This window comes from Ambystoma mexicanum, chromosome 4q (assembly GCF_040938575.1).
Source record: "Ambystoma mexicanum isolate Mex_15411 chromosome 4q, UKY_AmexF1_1, whole genome shotgun sequence".
In the NCBI taxonomy this organism is placed as follows: domain Eukaryota; kingdom Metazoa; phylum Chordata; class Amphibia; order Caudata; family Ambystomatidae; genus Ambystoma; species Ambystoma mexicanum.
Window position 1 is genome coordinate 686,251,892 of NC_090928.1, and position 20,560 is coordinate 686,272,451.

General features: G+C 45.8%; 1 protein-coding gene across 1 annotated transcript in view; it reads left to right on the top strand.

Moving 5' to 3' along the window:
- CHGB (chromogranin B) overlaps positions 1-20,560 on the top strand; it is a 318,820-nt gene that overhangs the window by 134,389 nt on the left and 163,871 nt on the right. The window contains exon 3 of the mRNA XM_069608269.1: positions 14,935-15,028. Within this exon, the coding sequence (XP_069464370.1) occupies positions 14,935-15,028 (94 nt within the window). The remainder of the gene's footprint in view (positions 1-14,934; positions 15,029-20,560) is intronic.

Genomic DNA, 20,560 nt, shown 5'->3' on the forward strand with positions numbered 1-20,560 from the left:
CTTCTGCCTGGTCCAGGTTTGGTTGGGAAGTTCCGATGAAACTTCTTGATCAGACGTGGTGCATGAATGTTCTCACTGGGTTCCCAGGATCTATCTTGAGGCCCAAACCCCTTCCAGTCGACGAGATAGTTCAATTTGGCTCTAGAGTACTTAGAGTCCAGGATGCCTTTGACTTTGAATTCTGGTTCTCCATCTATCAGTATAGGTTGAGGTGGTGTTTTGATTCGTGTACCGGGTCGCATTGGTTTTTAAGAGAATGGAATACCGGATGGATTCGTAGATTAGGTGGTAAATCCAACTTGACAGCTGCTCGGTTGATAATTGCCTTGATGGTATAGGGTCCCAAATATCGAGGATGGAAAGTCCGAGTCCCTTTGATGGGTACGTATTTGGCGGCTAACCAAACCTGGTCTCCTACTTGATAGTCTGGGGCCTTTTTCCGATGCTGGTCGGCGAAGTGTTTTTGTTTTTCTTTAGCATGAATAAGATATTCCTTTGTCTTTCTGAACGCTTGAGGGATGGTTGTATGAAGTGTATTTACTGCAGGCATTTCCAAGCTGGCAGGTAGGTCAGGTTCTGATGTACGTGGATGTCTGCCATACAAGGTGTAAAAAGGTGTTTGGCCGTGCTAGAATGTACGGAGTTGTTATATGCGTACTCGGCTATCCACAGTAAATACTTCCAATCTCTCAATTCATGGTGCAGCATGCACCGTAAATACTGCTTGAGGGTCTGGTTGGTCCTCTCAGTTTGGCCGCATGTCTGGGGGTGGTGACTGGTGGATAGCCGGACGTCAATCTGAGCCATTGCGCAACACTTTCTCCAAAAATTGGATTCAAATTGGCTGCCTCAATCGGAGACCAGAACTGATGGAAAGCCATGCAGTTTGACAATGTTTTCCAGAAATACTCCTGCTAGAGTGGATGTGTCCGGGAGGCCCTTGAGAGGAATAAAATGTGCCATCTTTGAGAACAAATCCACGATTACGAGTATGGTTTTACAGCCTTGACTCAGTGGCAGATCCGTGATAAAGTCAAGGGAAAGAGTGTGCCATGGAGCGGGAGGGATGTCCAGAGACCTGATGGTTTCTGTTTCTGTGATGTATTTTGTGCACAGACGCCACAGGACTGAACATACTGGACAATATCCTTATGCCAGGTAGGCCACCAAAAGTTCTTTTTTACCTTGGCTAAAGTTTTAGCAATTCCAGTGTGTCCTTCGATCAGGGAGTCATGATAATCTGAAATGATATGCTGTTGTAACTCCTTCTCAGGTACATATAGCCGATCTCTAAAATAAGGTAACTGATCCTTGATGCAATACTGTTCTCCCTGAGTTTTCCAAGCGAGGAAAGCATCCGGGTTCATTGACTGACAAATTTTGTCTCGTAATCCGGATTGTGATAACGCTGTTGTGATGCCCAAGAGTTTGTCTTCAGGTATGATGAGTACCGGGGCTGGAGTTGTACACACCGTTTCATCGATGCCCATTCGAGATAAGGCATCAGCTTTCCCATTCTTGACCCCAGGTCAAAAGGTGATCACGTAGTCATATTCGGCGAAGAAGAGGGCCCACCGTAACTGGCGTGAAGACTGGGCTTTGGCGTTTTGCGATATTGCAGGTTCCGGTGGTCTGTGATCACTGTAATGGTGTGTCTAGCTCCCAGAAGATAGTGTCGCCACGCCTTGAAAGCAGACTTGATGGCTAGGAGTTCTTTGTCCGTGATAGCGTAATTCATTTCCGGGGGTGAAAACTTTTTTGACCAGAAGGCCACAGGATGCAGCTGGCCAGTTTCTGGGTCCCTCTGTGACAGGACCGCTCCCATCGCCATACTGGAAGCATCAGTTTTTACGACATAAGGGAGGTCTGGACGAGGGTGTCGCAGGATTGGGGCAGAGGTGAACCTTTGTTTCAGTTCCTGAAAGGCTCTTTCTGCTTCCTCAGTCCAAGCAAACTTTTTATTGCCTTTTCGTAGCAATACTGTGATCGGGTGCACAACCTGAGAGAAGTCTGGAATAAACGGTGGTAAAACACCTAGCATGCTCTGTATCCCCTTTAGGGATGTTGGTGATGGCCATTTTAAAATTGCGTCCACTTTACGTACGTCCATTCTGATGCCTTTCGGAGTAAGGATGAAACCAAGGATTCTACTTGGTGACGTGAAAAAAACATTTTTCCAGCTTTGCATACAAACGATGTTGGCAGAGCTTGGCATGGACTGAACGAACATGCTTGATTTGATCTTGTTTTGAGGCTGAGTAGATCAAGATGTCATCAATGTATACTAAGGCGTAAACGTCAATAAGTTCTCTCAGGACATCATTCATGAAATATTGAAACGCTGCAGGAGCGTTACACAAGCCAAAAGGCATGACTTGATACTCAAACAAGCCATATTTGTTGCGGAAAGCGGTTTTCCACTCATCTCCACTTCTGACCCGGACCAGGTGGTATGCTCCCCAAAGGTCTAATTTGGTATATATCTCGGCATCTTTGACTTGGTCTAGCATTTCTGGGATAAGAGGCAAGGGGTAGCGGTTCTTCACAGTTATCTGGTTTATTGAGAGGTAATCAATACAGGTCCTCAAGTCCCCTTCCTTTTTCGGTACGAAGAACAAAGGACTGGCTGCTGGGGATTTATATGGGCGGATAAATCTGTTTGCAAGGTACTGGTCCAAATAGGTTTTCAGGTGAAGGTTTTCTGGCTTTGTAAGAGCGTAGATCCTGCCCCATGGGATTTGTGCCCCAGGAACAAGGTCAATTTGACAATCATAAGGCCTATGCGGCGGCAATGTGTTAGCCTGGTCTTTTTGGAATACATCCTGAAAGTCACGATATTCATCTGGCAAAGTATTAGTTACTCCCAGGGTAGAGGCTCTAATATTGGAAGTCTTGGAGACACAGGAGTCGGGTTCCGTGTCAGGAGAGTAGCAAGTAAGGGAGCAGTTGCTGGAGAAGGTTAATTTCCGTGCCCGCCAGTCTATCAAAGGGTTGTGAGCAACCAACCATGGCATCCCTAGTATCAACCGGAATTGAGGTGCCTTTATAAGATCGAACGAAATACACTCCCGATGCCCATCTTGGCACAGCAAGGTTACTACTGCTGTGCACTGGGTTTCTGTGCCATCCATGGTGATCACCTTGTCCCTGGTAGACTTATAACACAAAGGGAGCCCCATCTCGGCTGCCAACTCTTGATCTATATAGTTCCCAACTGCTCCGCCGTCGATGTACGCTTCTGCGGCAGGCATCTTTGACGATCGTTGGTGATTTATTAAGATCACAGGTATCGCAAAGTGTGAGGTCAGTGGCTCTTTCTCATCACTCGACAAACTGACCTCTATGGTTGCCGAGCTTGGTAGTTTTCCGATTCCTTAACTTCATCCTTTTCTGTGGCCCGACTGTCCTCCTTAGGGGTTTAATTTGGCAGTCTTTCAGAAAATGTCCTGGTTTTCCACAATACAAACAAAGTTGCTGTTGTCTTCTTTTTTCCCGCTCTTGTTTTGTTAATGGAGGTCGTAACCCTCCAATCTGCATGGGTTCTACGGCGTTGTCTCCCCCCCGTGGTGCATTGTCTTTAGGTCGAACATAAACTATTCGAGAGTCTGCTTTGGACCGGTCAGCTTTTCTGTCCTGCAAGCGATGATCTAGCTGCATGACCAGATTAATGAATTCGGTACAGTCTCTGGGGGATCAACTACCTGGGCCAAGACGTCCTTTAATTCGCCTCGTAAGCCTTGATGGAATAACGTGGTTCTATTGTTTTTTGGCACCTGGCTTCAGCAACCAGTCTATTGAAAGTTGCAATGTATGTTAACAAGTCTTGGTTGCCCTGCCTCTGATTGCAAGAATTGTCTGCTGATTTCGTCGGTGCGCTCCCTGGTCACTATTAGGTCTCTCCCGAGTGCATTAGTCTCTTGTCGGGCTTAATGAACCTCAGCATGAAGGTCCCCCAACAATTGGGCTAATTGGTCGATTTCTGATGTTTCCATGGCGCCCAGGTGGATCATTTATGTGAGGCTTCGTGTTCTGTTACGTTCACCTGGTATCCACGGGGACGCCACCCAGCCAGCTGGTCGTTGATGCCCTTCCCAATGGTTCCCTGGTGGTCTTGGTGTCGAGGGAGCTCTGCCTGGAAAATGAAGACTATATCAGGACTGGGCAACCAAGGTAAGTAGTTTAATCCCCCACCTCCTTATGTTTCCAGCCCCTCCAGGTTCTCTTCTCACCTGGTTGCCAGAATCGGGGGGCTCTCCGTCGTGCTCTCTGGGCAGGGGCGCGTTGCCTTTTGTGGGCGCTGGCGGTCCAGTTACTTCACTGACTGCGGCCCTTGTAGTGTCTTTCAGGTAGGTCTTATTGCTATTGATGGCGTCGTAATTCTTGCATGCCTTTTGTCTGTTCTAATGTCTCTTGTCATCTCCTCTAGGAGCGTGGAGTGTCCGCTGGGAGAACGGGATGTGCTGGTTCTCACCGGGAGATGATGGTGCGCTAAAGCACTATGATGCGGTGAGGAGGCGCTTTGCGTAGTGCAGCGATGCCTTGTCCTCACTGACCTGTGCTTTTCTCTTTTCGTAGGTCACAGAGAGTACCCAGCGCAGATGGAGTTTCTGGAGCAGTGCCGGTGGAAAAGCAACCAGCCAGGTAAGTCTTTAAGCGCTTTTATGGTTGCAATGTCTCTGGTACCTCCGTTAATGATGTCTTTCTCCTTTTCTCAGGTCCCTTCTGGGCAGCGAACTCCTCCAACAGAGCTGCCCAGGAGCTGTGAGCAGAGAAGGATGAAGATTGCAGGTAAGATTCTGCTGCTAACGATGTTCTTTGTTTTCTGGAGGTCCGGAATTCGCCAGGTTCGAGAGAAAGCTGGACACGGTGAGCGTCACGTTGCTAGAAGCAAAGTAAAACTAAGCATGTGGTCTTGTTCGGGTGTGGTTTAAATAGCCACTGTAAAGTAGTCCAGGTAAAGTAGTCCCCAGGCCACCACACCCAAAACACTAGACCGCATAGCTTGGTTCTAGGAACCCAGCTATGTGGATGCCTCCATGTTGGCTGAAAGCCTAAATAAAGTAGTCCCTTAAGCAGACGCCTTTCCTAACTGATGAGCCTGGCCCCAAGAGGGCATGAAGAGTGGATGCCTTGCCTTATTAAAGGGATGGTCTAGTAAAAAATGTTATTTAAAAAATAGATAGGCAACATAAAAAAAGAAAATACTAGCATTCTCTGTTTTCAAACTTCCTATGTAACATTTTGAGCTATTCAAGCTCAAAATTTGCAAAAGCAAGCACATGGGCGCATCCATTTTGTGAAATGGAGGCCCTCCTGTGCTTGCTTTTGCTTTTGCTTTTGCGGCACTAATGAAGGAAAAGCCAGCCAGCTGTAGTAAACAAAAGCTACCGCTGGGTGGCTTTCCCTTCATTAGTGCTGTAGGCGGAGGACGGGGACCGGAGACCAGAGCAGGAAAGCTGCAGCTGAATCTCGGTAAGTGCTATTTATTTATTTTTTTAAAATAAGCACTAGCTGCAGGTTTTTTTCTAAGTTTTCTGGGCTGGAGGAGCCCGAAAAACTTAGAAATAAAACCGCAGCTTTAAAAACGTTGTATTTATGTATACAAAAGCGGTAGCTTTTGTTTACTACAGCTGGCTGGCTTTTCCTTCATTAGTGCCGCAAAAGCAAAAGCCAGCACAGGAGGGCCTCCATTTCACAAAATGGATACGCCCATGTGCTTGCTTTTGCAAATGTTGAGCTTGAATAGCTCAAAATTTTACATAGGAAGTTTTAAAACAGAGAATGCTAGTATTTTTTTTATGAAGCCTATCTATTTTGTAAATAAAACATTTTACTAGACCATCCCTTTAATGATCCGAGCCCTGATTCCACCTGGCCAATGGGCTTGCCAGTAGGGATCAGGGCTGAGGGTCATGACACATGTATTGAAAAATTGTGAGGTTTACCTACACCAGCATCTTGTGGCAAAGACTATCACAGACCCTAGGGAGCTTGCAAAGGATGCTGACAGTTTTGTGAGTACTCAAGTCCAGAAAAAGGCTCAGGCGAGCACACCCAGACCGGAAGAGAAGTTGCAGACAAAAAAGTAAACAATGGATGGATTAATGGCAACAACATTTTTATCCTTGATCTCACCCCATGTGGATTGCAAACAACATTGGATAAGCTTCAGTCATTCTCAACAGAACACTCACGTAAAGTGAATACCTCCAAAACTAATATAATTGTGTTTGAGCTTAAATACAAATGATTGTCCCGAGCTGACTGGAAACTGATAGGTGTCCCTATCGAAGTTGTCACTCAGAACATCTATCTGGGTATTGTCTTTTATGTGAAACGCATGAGTGTCCCTCACTTGAATAAACTTAATGTCCTCTCTGCACAAACATCTGGGGCCATTCGCTCATTTTCTCCCAAGGGAGGGGGTTATTCTGTGGGTTCCTTAGTCAAACTGCTTTCTATGAAAATTACCCCCTCATCTCTTATGCTGCAGAGGTGTGGGCATTGGGGTCTCTGGAGGCCGTCTCTATCCTCAAGAGGATTTTAATATGACCCTTGTTTTTTTCTCCTGAAATGTTTTACTGGAACTAGGTCTATTCCCAATCCGAGAATGTATTACGTTGTCTTGTCTGACACTGCACTGGAAGCTTGTCCATGCCCCGAGAAGCACTCTTATGGGGCTGCTGTTTCAGGTGTTTTCTACTAAACTTGTTTTTATGAAGTCCTCCACCTTGGGAACCATTAAGCGACTGACTGATTCATGGATTAGGAGATCCTTGGGTGATAAACTAGAAATGGACCTCAATCACTTTAAAAGAACTATGAGGCCATCCCTGGAGGCCTTTGGACATGATCAGCTGATCGTTAATTTGGCCTCGAAATCTACAGCCTAATGGTTCTTCCCATATATCACTGAAAGACAGTTGGCTCCCTCATATACCCATCATTTTATTGGCAACCATTTTGTCTGGGACTATATGCACCTCAAGTGCAATGCAGTCAAAACTTTGAGATCATTGGGGGATGCCGTAAAGCCATTAAAATACACAGATTTTGCTGTTTTTCAGCAAGTTAGAAGTAGAATCTGTTCACCATATCCTTTTTGAATGTAGTGCAATGATAGCCTTACGTGCAAAAGCGACCAGAGCGTCGGCCTTTGGCACGTCGGTTCCTTCTGATGTGCTTTGGGAAACTTTTATGTCTGGTCCTCATGAGGGATGTATTATTTTTTTTACTAAACTCTGGAAAGCGACATATGAAATTATATCAATTTTAGAGGCATGAACGCCTATTTAAAGGATTGTTAGTAATGCAATGATACAACTATGTGATGATGATCAATGTATTAAAAGTTATTAATTTAACTGCATGATACTAAATAAAAAAAAGTAAACAAGGATGGGCAAGACAAAGGACCAACTCAAAACTATTCAAAGTCAGGTCCCCGAAAAAACGAAGGGAAATCTCAAAACTCTAGTTCAGCGGTGCACACCGAAAAGAAGAGCACAGGCACCCCTAACACTGTGACACCTGCGTTCACACCACCCAAAGGTTGTTTCGTATGTAAGGACCTGGACCTGGAAAGGGGATCCTGCTTGCAAGGGCTTACCATAGTGAATGTTGGACTTGTGGAAGAGGCCATCATTAGTGTGGGCCTCTTAGAGGGGACCTTCCCACTAGGACAGGGAGTGGCCGAATGTGGATTGTTTACGCTGAGTGGGAATGGTACATGGGCCCCAAGAAGAGATCCCTGGTCCCAATAATACTCATCTCTATCTAGAACATGTGTATATCAATGGACACAAAATTCCTGTGGTCCGAGACACCGGTGCTAGCATCAATGCTGTCACCCAGCAGTGGCGACAGCCAGGCCAGTATATTGATGGGCCTGATTGTAGCGTAAGTGGGTTTGATGGAAAGAGTAAGTGCCCCTTGGTCATAGTAGAGCTCAGCTGGCAAGGTGAAATGACCCAGCGACATGTAGCAGGGAAAGTCCTCATCCCTGTCCCATGTCTGTTGGGGAATGATCTTCCTGATATCGAAATAGTCATAGCAGCTACCCGATCGAGGGTCAAAGACATCGCCAGATTAAACACTCTCAAAGCCTTAGGGCCTGGAGTGCTTCGAGAGGGTTTGTTGGAAGGACCGGCGTGGCTGGTAGGCCATAGTCCAGTTCCGTAGACTGCTGGGTCGCCTACTCCTGCAGGAGAGGGGCCAGTAGACACTGAGGACTCTACGTTGGTAGCAGGGGACTCAGTGCCTTCAGAGTTGCCTGGCGCAGTGCAGGAACCTGAGGTGGAGGACCAGGTGGGCACAGATCTGAAAGACCTGCCCAAGCTGGATGAGTTTGCATCATCTGGGGGCCCAGATCAGATTAACTTCTTCACAGCCCAAAAAGAGTGTCCCACTCTGGCGGGTCTGCGGAAGCAGGTGGAGGAGCAAACTAAGGGCGTGGCCCCTGGCTTGTCAAAGTGTACTGGGAGACTAGACTCTTGTACAGTGAGCCAAAAGACTCTGAGGGCGAGGGCACTAGGAGGGTGGTGATTCCCCAATGCCACAGAAAGTTCCTTCTGGATTTGGCTCACCAAATTCCTTTAGTGGGTCACTTGGGAGTCACTAAGGCATCAGACCGGTTGTCTATGCACTTTTACTGGCTGCCGTTTGGCGCAAAAGTTATGGAATTTGTCCGGTGCTGCCCGACTTGTCAATCTTCTGGCAAGTCAGGTGGTGCCATAAAGGCCCCCTTAATTCCACTACCCAATGTTGGGCAGCCTTTTCGAGAGAATAGACATGGACACTGTGGGTCCTTTGGATCTTCAAACCAGCTCAGGGAACAGATACATCTTAGTGGTGGTAGACCACACCATAAGGTACCCTCAGGCTGTACCTCTGGGGAGCATCAAAGCCCCTGTGCGGTTGTGAAGGCTCTGATTGGGATACTCTCCTGTGTTGGATTCCCCAAAGAAGTCATTTCTGACAGGGGATCAAACTTCATATCAGAGTATATGAAGGATATGTATGAAGAGTGTGGAGTCAACTAGAGGTTCTCTACATCCTTCCACCCACAAACAATTGAGCTTGTTGAGCAGTTCAACAAGACCCTGAAAGGCATGATAGGTGGCTTGGAAGAGCACCCGAGGAGAAAATGGGATATTGTCCTGCCATGTCTTCTATTCGCCTACAGGGAGGTGCCAGATAACGGAGTAGGGTTTAACCCCTTTGAGCTTCTGTTTGGATGCCCTGTTCGTGGTACCACCAGTCTAGTGAAACAGTGATGGGAAAGCAAACCCTCATCCTCTACACAAGATGTGGTGGACTATGTACTCAGCCTTCTGTCTAGAATGGCAAAGTACACGGAACAGTCGACAAAGAACCTAAAGGCCAGTCAGGAGATGATGAAGCACTGGCACGACCAGAAGGCCACAGTGAAAGTCTATTCTCCAGGCCAGTCAGTGTTGATTATGGAGGCTGTCAAAACCACTGCCCTGCAGGACAAGTGTACTGGGCCTTACTGTGTGCTGAAAAATGTCAGTGAGCTGAATTACCTCATTGACGTGAAAGGAGCTAAACAGATGTGCAGGGTCGTCCATATCAACCGGCTAAAACCCCATTATAGCCGAGATAACTTGGTCATGGCATTAGTGACTGATGGAGAGTCTGGGATGGAGACCGATCCCCTACCAGACCTCTTGCAATCCCAGACCTCTTGCACACTGAAGCTGCAGATGATTCAGTTGAAGGTGTCAAACTGGCCACAGACCTGTCAGAACAGCAACTGAGAGACTGTCGCCATTTACTGGGACAGTTTGCTGGTCTGTTTTCTCTGGCTCCAGGTCGTGCAGATTGGTGCGCCCATATTGTGGACACTGGAGACAGTAAGCGAGTGCAGAGTAGGATTCACCGGATGTTCGATAAGGTCAGGGACACTATCAAGAAGGAAGCTTCCAAGATGTTGTCCATAGGAGTGATAGAGCCCTACCAAAGCCCCTGGGCTAGCCCACTGATACTGGTCCCTTAAAAGACCAGTGGTGGGAAGACTTAAGTTCACTTTTGTGTGGACTAGAGAGGGCTCAATTCTATCATGAAGGCAGATGCTCACCCCATTCCTCAGGCAAATGAGCTCATTGACAAGCTCGGCTCTGCCAATTACATGAGTACCTTTGACCTCATTGCAGGGTAGTGACAGGTCGGCTTGACAGATGGAGCGAGAGAGAGAGGTCAGCATTCTCAACCCCAAAAGGACATTATCAGTTCACTGTGATGCCCTTCAGATTGAAGAATGGCTAGGCCACTTTTCAGCGGATGGTTAACCAAGTTTTGTCGGGTCTGGAAAACTTCTGTGTCACCTATTTAGATGATATTGCTGTCTTCTGCCACACCTGGCAGGATAATTTATCCCACCTGAAACAAGTGCATCAGGCACTGCATAATGCAGGACTGACTATCAAGGCCACAAACTGCCAGATAGTGCAGGGCACAGTGATTTACCTATGTCACCTGATTGGTGGAGGTAAGAAACAACCTCTCGAAGCAATGGTATAGGCTGTGAATGATTGGGACATCCCCATCATAAAGACGCATGTGAGAACACCTTTAGGTCTGATTGGGTACTCCCGGTCATTCATCAGAGGGTATGGGACCATTGCCATGCCCCTGAATGATGCAACTTCCAAGAAGATGCCAAAGAAGTTAACTTGGACCCACGCCTGTCAAACCTCCCTTCAGGATTTAAAGGCTGGATTATGCACAGCCCCAGTTCTGAAAGTGCCAGACTATGGTCAGGAGTTAATTATCCAGACAGACACCTGTGATTTTGGGATTGGAGCAGTGGTAACACAGCTGAACTATGAAAGGGTATAGCAACCTGTCACCTGCATTAGAAGGTGGTTGACAACAAGGGAAACAAAATGGACTGTCGCAGAAAAAGAGGCGTTTGCGGTTGTGTGAACCGTAAAGAAGCTGAAACCCTACATCTTTGGGTCTCACTTTACAATCCAGACAGACCACCGGCCTCTGCGATGGTTAATGGCCATGCAAGGGGAGAACTTTAAGCTTTTGCGTTGAGCCATATCCCTACAGGGATTAGATATCGACATCCAGCACAAGCCAGGCTCCAAGCATAGAACTACAGATGGCCTCAGCCGGTACTTTCACCTTGATGACAAACCAGACCCTCAGTAGGGTGGTGGTTCACATGTTGAGGCTGGAGGGCATGTGAGGAATTCAAACATCTGCACGGGGAGTGTGTACTCACCTTTGCTTTTTTGAAATTTTGTAATGAAATGGAATGTTGGGAGATCAGCCCTGAAAATGTGTGGGGCTAATCTGCACACATTTTCCTATGCTTGCTGCACAACAAACACATAGTCAAGTGTACTCTGGGGGAGCACAGCCTACAGGTGCTGTCCTCCTGTCATGTTCAGCTGGAATGTGACAGCCACGGTACATCAAAGCATCTCAGGAAGGGGGAAGGCAAAACCTTCCTCCTGCCATGGCCAGCCTAATTAAATATTAAAGGCTCCATGGATCCGCTATGCTCATTCTCAAAGCTCTGCTGGTGGCAGTGCATACTGATGAGAGTTAATTGAAACATGCCTACAAGAGGCCTCATCGCAGAACTGACAAAAGGGGACAGGAAACCAACACCATTTTGATATGCAATGTGTCAACTTGAAGCTAGCTCCCACCCCTCTGTATGAAGGGCAGTGAATGTCATGTCTGGGACAACTGTTTACAGTAGGAAACCCCTGCAGGGGGACCCCCTATCAGAGGGAAGAAGTATGTGATTTGATGTAGACAGAAAGTCTGTTCTCGCCACAAACTTCAAGCGAGACACGGTCTTTGATCAGGAGCCACAGAGAGCTCAATTAACCAGAGAGACACGTTCATCCACAACAGACAGGAAAATGAGTGGGACTTAGTAGTACATGTTGTCACCCCCACTTACCTTTACTTTTGTAAAGCACTCTGGTTATGACTGCATGCATAACAGAATATTGTTGGTGGGGACCCAGGATTGGTTCATTAAGGTAGACTTAGCCTGCACCAATCACTGGGGTCCATTTGGCTTTAAAAGAGGGCTGAGCCCCTCTCTTAGCAGATCATCCAATGACCTTGAAAGGAGTAAGAAGAAGGACTCATTTGGATCCTGCCTGAAGGTACAGTCTGTCTTACAGCTTCCTGCAGTGAAGAAAGACCAGGATCTTCAACAGAGAAGCAAGATCACTCCCCTAAACATCTCCCATGGAACAGAGGGAGTTAATGACCTCAGAAGACTCGTCCAGCAACTCCAGAACCGGTACCAAGCCAACACACAGCATGCCCTGCTAGGTTCTGCCAGCAAGCTTCCTAGGTGGGAAGTGCCAGAGTTTCTCTGAACAAAGGACAAGACCGTTGCCTGCAACACTCTCCTCAGCTTTGGGACGTCCGCCTTAAAGGACAACACAAACCCAGCAAAGAAGCTAGGAGGAGTGCACCGACAAGCATCAACCAGCGCCCCCTTTTAAGGACATTTTTGAGGCAGTCGAGGCCCTCGAGCTGCAACCGACTGCACCGCTGACTGTTATCACGCCGTAGTTGCTCATGCCAAACGAGACACCTTGATTAGTGCTACAGACCAGCCAGCCAGCACTGAGACAATGATTCCTGACCCCGAGCTGCTGCGTAGGCTAGCCTGCAGCCGTTCGTTCAGCCTCACTCGCCGAACTGCCTGCCGCCTGATTCCTGCATCTCTCCCCTGTCTTGAACTCTGTCACAGAAGCTGCAAAGTGCCCTGAAACTGACTCAACCCCGTCGAGCACCAAGAACTTCTACGAGCACAAGGTACATTGTGGTTCTGTCCTGCTGGTCCTTCTCCGAAGGCCCTTAGTGACATTTTACAACCCACTGCTCCCTTTGTGCTGAAACCAAGTATCCTTGAACATTGTGATTAATTAATTTACCAGCTACCCTCCTCTCAGTATCCAGAGTGCATCCCATTTCCTTCTTGAAACTGTCTGTCCTCTGCATTCCTTTACGGAGTGGGTTGTATTTTGTAGTATGCTAGAACTGTCTGTTATGATAATAATAAAGTAAATATTTTCATACAACCTTGACTGCACAGTCCCATTTATCATTGGGTAATAATTGTGTTTTCACTGTGTTGCAACTAATCAACGATCCACGACCTTGCAGAGATAAGCCTGGTGTTCCATCCACATTACCAAAAATTGGACAAGGAGGTTCATAATTTACATGTTTTTCCAATCTGTTTGAATCCCTTCTCGTGCACTAGAGGTGTGGGGCTGATTGATGGTTTGGAAACCTATATTCATCCCTGGAACACTGGTGGCCCGGAAGTTGATTTGTCACACTAGCTAAATAATAACACTTATCATGTTTGCTTTACCCTTGATGCACAGTACATCAAGGGAAAAGCAAACATGATAGGTGTCATTATGTGGCTAGACTGGCTAGACTGGCCTACATTCCATGTAGGCCAATCTAGCCACCTAATGACACCTATCATGTTTGCTTTACCCTTGATGCCAAGTAAGAAATTCCATGGCACATTAAGAAAGTATATGTAGACTGACACTAGTAGTACCAATCTGCATATAAGCGTTATTACATTGGTAGACTGGCCTGCATTCGTGGCAAAAGTCTCTATATATTTCCTTCCTGTGGCAGGATATGTTTTACTTAGCATCAAGGGTACAGGAAACGTAAATGTTCTTAGGTGGCTAGCCTGGGCTACGGTGTCAGTGTTCATTTACTTTCTTACTGTGGCATGGCATTTGTTACCTTTTACTTGGCATCAAGGGTGAAGCAAACGTCAGTGTTATTACGTGGCTAGACTAGCTTTCATTGGTGGATCTAGCCTGGCCATATATTCTTTGTGTGTCATGGTATTATTGAACTTTGCATCAAGGGTAAAGGTCAACGTAAGTGTGATTACATGGTGTACCTGGCCTATGTTGGTATAGCCAGCCTGGATATGCTTTCTTTCAGTAGCATGGCATTTTATACTGGCTAGGAGTTATTATATGTAAATATTGGCATATACTGATGCCTGCAAGGACATGCATGGGCAGAGTCAGCGTGAAAATGTTTTGTTTACTGGCATATGTTGTGGGCAATTGTGGGCAAAAGCATCATGAAAATGTGTTAGAAAATGGTCCTGTGCACTTTTGGTGACTTGCATCTACTCATGGACTTTTAATATGCTACAATACAAAGCCGATTGCACACTGTGCCGTTTTTTATGCAATTTTTCACTGAAAGTGCTGCAAAATGCAGCATTTTAGCAATTATTTTAAAAATGTTCTCAGGGGGAGCACTCTTGAACCGTCCTTGTTTGGTCCAGGATCCCGCATGTAAGGGGCAGACATGTATGCCCTCACCAGCTGCCAGTGGCCCTATCTCTTATCATGGATAAAGACATAAACTGAGCAATTGCCCCATTTGTAACAACTTTTCAAACCCTTCAAACATTGCATCCGCTTCCAAATGAAGCATGTGCATCTTGAATCTGCTTGGTGGCATTTACGCCCGCCCCCCCTCCCGCTCCTAATCTGAAATTAGATTGCAGAACATTCGCCCATCATCCTTGATTAGAATTCCACGTGTTTTAAATGTTAGATAATGGCCACCGCAGAGCGCCATGATTCATTTTCAAGATGCAATAATGGCTTCCTTCAAAGTCAGCAAATAGGAAAATGAATTGCTGCATGTTTTATTCAGTTGCATTTCTCAAGGGAATGGACTCATTTTCATGCAACATCTGTTTTAGCTACTGAGTGGCGTGCCTTTCTTGGGGTTAGTAAAGTTTAAGAAGGTGAACAGCATGGGGAGCCATGGAAAACGGGCCACCCTTGATATTTAAGCATTGTGTATTTGTTGCAATTTTTTATGGAGTCCGTCATTAACCCGAGCTCTATTTATCACATATTGCAGGTGACGCGGTGCATCGTGGAAGTGCTCTCCAATGCTCTGGGAAAAGCGAATGCGCCCCCAATTAATCCAGAGTGCAGGGAGATCCTGAAGAAGAGTAAGTGCCTGAACCCGCTTTTCAAAACATAACTTTATTTTGTGATTTGTGACGTCAGGGATGCACCCTGGCTTCCACTTTAGAATTAAATATACACCAGGTTAATTGCGGGCCATGGCAAAGCAGCAGAGATATAAGATGTCCTGATAACCATAGGTTTGCCTTAGAGGTGCAGACTTGTGGTCCTCAATATCACTTGCCGGTTACAGTGACTTCAAAGCAATTCAAGTTATACAAACAGGACATTCATTCTTGTTGGTTTATTTATTTATTTATTGGTTCTTTGTAATGCGCACTATACAGCCAATGATGTTTCAAGGCGCATCAAGACAAAGAAGGGGAGGGAAACAGGGGAAATTAATACAAAATTATCCTACTGTGTCTTTAGACATTCGGAACGTGTAAGTGTTGTAACATGAAAAAGGGGTGTGTGGGGGGGAAGGGAGTGCAGGAAGAGCTGGAACAGGGGTGAAGAAGCGAAAAAGATAAGACACAAATGGTCCTACTAGGCCTTGCGACAATTCGGATCGGGCAAGTGCTATAACATGAAAAAAGGTGGGGAGGAGGGGATGGAGATAGGGGTGGAACAGGGGTGAAGAAGGAAACAAAATAAGACAAACAAAAACGGTCCTACTAGGCCTTGCAACAATTCGGAAAGTGCAAGTGCTGAAACATGAAAAGAAAGGAGGGGAGAGAGGGAGAGGCAGGAGTGAGAGAAAGAGAACATAGGAAGGAGGGAGGGAAAAGGTTCAATGGAGGAAGTGAAACAAGTTAATATACAGAACAAGCTTTAGGGAAGCCTCAACTCAAAGGAGTAGGGGCGGAGCAAAGTTATGCAAAAACAAGTAGACAATGGTGACAGAACGAGGAAGCACAATTTTGAAGCCCACCCCAAAGTGCAAGGGACCCACAGCAAATTAGCAGCAGCAGGTAGGCAACAGAGACAGAAAAGGCTGAGTAAGAGAAGCCTCACATCGGGCCTCATTCTGAGTATGGAGGTAATCATGGCGCTATTTGCCATGACTACCTTCCATACCGGTACCGAGTCCGCCCTGGTTCAATGGGGACTTACCGGTCCATTCCAACCTTGGAGGGACCGGTAAGTCCCCATTGAACAAAATCATTCCCCATTCCCATTTCAGCCCCCCAATGGGAATGGGGAAGTAGCTGCAATTTGCGGTACCGTTATTAGCTCTCTGGTCCCTTAGCGGCTACCGCTAAGGGCGCCTGGTAAAACCAGGCGCCCATTGCGGGACCCGCTAAGGGACCTCGGAATAGGGCGCAAAGGGATTACCGGCACCGATGTCCTTAACAGTGCCCGGTATACCTTTGCGCCCACCTCGGAATGAGGCCCACATTGCACAGACATTACAGCAAAGATTCACAACCATGACTAACACAGTAAGGTCTAGAGAATACACAGGGATCAAAGTAGGCAGGATACAATGGCGAGCATCAAATAACAAAAACGTTGGTAGAGACAGAGTGGCACTGGCCGGCCATGGCAGCAGTAGAAAAAGATCAAGCGGCCAATGGGACGTACAGCTCAGGGCTGAGCACGACAACAGGTGGATGCAGGTAGGTTAGATAAGAGCGGCGCTGGGCTGAGAGTGTCAATCCAGCGGTGGAAGGGTAAGTAATGTTCAGAACATAGTCGGTACAGCAAGCTGAGCAGCAGTGACTCCAGTCACTGAGAGTGCAAGATGGAGAGCATCACCTCAACGGTCAGAGGGCTCCACCAAATAAGCGAACATGGGTAGGGAAGAGCAGAAATACTCAGAGCAGAGAGTTAGTAGACCAGTTGTAGAACATGGGAAACGAGTTCCGTACATTACTAGGAAAAGTGATATGACCAGTAAATTGTAAGGGCAAAGTAAGGCCAAGTGCGGGGGGTAGCAGGTGGCCAGCCAGATTAGCACAAGCTTCTGATGCATGACAAGTAGTGAAACCTTAGCGGCTTCAAGTGCGACAATGTGCTGCCACTCAGACCAGGTAAGTCGGACAGTGGTGAAGAAGGGAGTCCAGGGCGGAAAGAGACCGGAACGAGCAAGATGGTGAAAGCACTCTTACCCACACCGTAGGTTCAGACCAGATGCCACACTTCTCAAATGGAGGCAAGGAAGTACTCAGGAGTCAACAGGTAAGCGAGGAACAAATTGCCATGAAGATGAACCAGACCAGCACAGGGGACAGGCAGCAAACAGCCTTTTAGAAGACACAAAAGGGCTTTTGAGTGGGCCTTAGATAAGGGGCCGCTTTGCCTGCTGGCTCCTTGGATTGGCCATTTGGTTCTTGCTACGGCCAATGGAGTCAGAGCGAGGTGGGCTCCGTGTGAGGACACATGATGCCTGCAGTACAGCGAATGGTGGTGGCCATTTTCTGATGGTAACAGCGTGACCATCGTTGTAGATTCAAGGCCGGGCATTAGATGTTGAAAGCAGCCATGAGAACCCACGTCTTCCTCTGAGGTTATGTTATATACTATTGAAAGATATTCAAAAATCCTAAAAACTAAATTGAATTTGTGATCAAATTGCTACTGTTGATGATGGGTAAAATAGCCGCGGGTGAGATCATTATGTCACAATAGCTATCTCGTGGTATTCAAAATGCTTCCATAATTGTACTGTGCATGTTTCAAAATTCGGGTCACACAGTTCATTTAACTAATACTCTCCACAAGTGTCCTTCCTGCTTGTCTAAAGCCTTGTGTCTCTTGCATGAGAGAGATTATCCAGATGGCCAGAGACTGACTGTTCCAATCGTCTCCCTGAGAAAGTTCAGCTTTTCAGAGCCATGCCAGGAGGAGCCAGGGTGGCTGTACCACCATTTGACCATCATTTCCAGGAGCTAGGCCAGGTCAGAGGTTCGAGCTGAGTGGAACACCCCTAAAAGGTGCCCACACAATTCCCTTAAAAAATCTTCGAACCAAGGGTTCAAGTGAATTTGTATTGCGTCCTACATGGGGTATCTTACCATACCCATACTAATGTAGGTTAAGAAAAGACAACCTTCCATCCCCCCAAGGGTTTTTAATGGGAGCAATCTAGTGGGTCTTTCAGGTTGCACAACCCTGTGTGCGGCTACAAAAGATTGGCAGGAAGATCACTGATGGAGTTTACAAAGAGTTTGGAACTCCTCTTGGGTATGATGAGGGTGGGCACTTGGTCAGCAATGACACAGGGTAGAGTGCTGGGGGCAAATAATATGTTCCCTCTACTATCACAATTACCCCCCATATATATATAAATATATATATATATTCAGTATAAAAACTTTGTTAAAGGGACGTTATGGTTAAGTTGTGCTACTAAAAACCTATGAAATTCAGTTAGAAGTCATCAGTGATGTCATCAATGATATTTGTGATGTCATAATTGATGTCCTGGGTGTTAGTCTTAGCAATGCACGTAGATGCTGCGAGTTATGGTTGCTGAGCTTACCATAATGGGGGAATGTGCAGTGTTTTTTGGTTTCACTGTGAAGTCTAACATTCCTTTAGTGATTTTTTTTTACTGAATGTACATATATATGTATGGCAGGGAAGGAAAAGAAAGGGGCTAAACAAGTGATGTCGTTATTGATGTCATCATTGACATTTGAGATGACATCTTTCATGGTCTGGGTGTTAGTGTTAGCAGTACACATGGGCGGTGGCAGGGTTGGGGGCTTAGTTTACCATAACTGTCGAATTTCAGGGGTTTTTGGGTTTTAATTTGAAGCATAAAGGGGAGGTGGAAAGTATTTTTGTAGTGAAGTGTACAGGTTTTTGTTAGGGCAACTTAACCATAACGTCCCCTCAACAAAGTATTTTTTTAGTGAATTGTACGGGTTTTTAGTAGTACAATTTACATATAAGGTGTACCTAAGAAAAAAATGTACTGCATGGCACATATTTTCAGTAGTGCAACATAACCAAAAGGTTCCTTTAGGAAGGGTCGTTTGGTAAACAATATATAGCTTCCAAAGAATGCCACATGAAAATATACTGTCGTACAGCACTGTGACATGTCCCAGAATCAGTACACCCTTACCTGAACGAAGTATGCCTGTTGGGCAATGTGGAAATAGATTTTATATTCATGTAGGAACGTTCACCTTCAACATTTGCCTTAGACAACACCAACACGTATTGGTATGCAGCGATTGCGAATGCACTACACATTATATATTGGTAGGGAAAGTTGTACTTATCTGAAAAAGACATCAGCTAAATGCAGCCTTCCTCCCTAAGAAACAGCAGCAGTGGTGTAATCCAAAAGCATAAGAAACTGTGTTGCTACCTTGCACATAACAGACAGAAAAAATGTGTTGCCACACATACAGTCACTCATATTACCGTTTGATGCCTTTTTTCTCAATGCCGGTCGCATGTTACCTTATTGCCTGCCGTGGCAAAAAATAAAGCCACCCATAAACAAAGTTAATAATGGGTTAACAACGACCTTTCACAGTATAATTGAAAAAAAATAAAACTTAAATACACTCCACGCACTCCTTATTTCTCTGTAAAGTACATAGGCGCAATAATCTTTGCCAGCAATAGTCTAAACTACGAATGCAGTAACGTGTGCGTGGCGTGACTCAGAACCTGTAAATCAACATTCAGCAGCGTACAAGGTAATAAATTACATTTGCAAATAAAACAGTGGAATGGTAAAGAACACGTGACCATTTTACAGGTTACAAACTAGATTTATTTAATAACAAACTTGCAGAGACCATCGAAATAATCCCATGATCAATGCAATGATTACAATGCTGGTTAGGGAGGCATTGCAAATGTTGAAGATAAGGAGGCCGTTTATTTGGCGCAAACAAACATTTTGGGGTCTTCGTTGAAGCAGTCGCTTTGTTTCCACAGTTATTTCCCAAAAGTCGTCATGACGTTGAGCCTACAGCACCATAAATGATGTCACGTTGCTCTGAATAACGAGTTCAGCGAATGGACAAAGCCGGCTTACAGTGTCATTCCACATTATTGTTATGGACAGGCAACCGCTCACCAGCAGTTGTATTTGCCGTCCGAAGAAGCCCTCACTCGGGATTAGAAAACCATGGCACGCACAGTACGGCAAAATATACCTAGTCAGGAAAAGTTACAAAAAATAAGTGTTAGTAACCAACCTGTACCAACATTTTTTTAAAGATAAAATAGAAAATGTGCAAAGTGGTACACAAAAATACGTGCTCAAAGTTGACATTTTAGTAATATGTTACTAATGTCCAAGTGTACCTATAGGTGGAGGTTAGAAACAGTGAGATTTTTCATGCGCCGTAAGAGAAAACAAAATTGCAAGTACACAGAAAGACGATAATTTAGGTATGAAACAAAAAAGAGTGGACAAATAAAAAATAATTACGTCTCGTCATTTCAGAAGACCAAAAAAACGTGCATAGTTATACACAAAGCTATGTGGACAAAGTAAGCGTTTCAAATTAGAAATATAAATAGTAAAAAAGGTTGAGTGCAGTCATACCCTGCAAATGAGCAACGTGTGCACTCTGCAACATTACAGGAAAATTGTACAA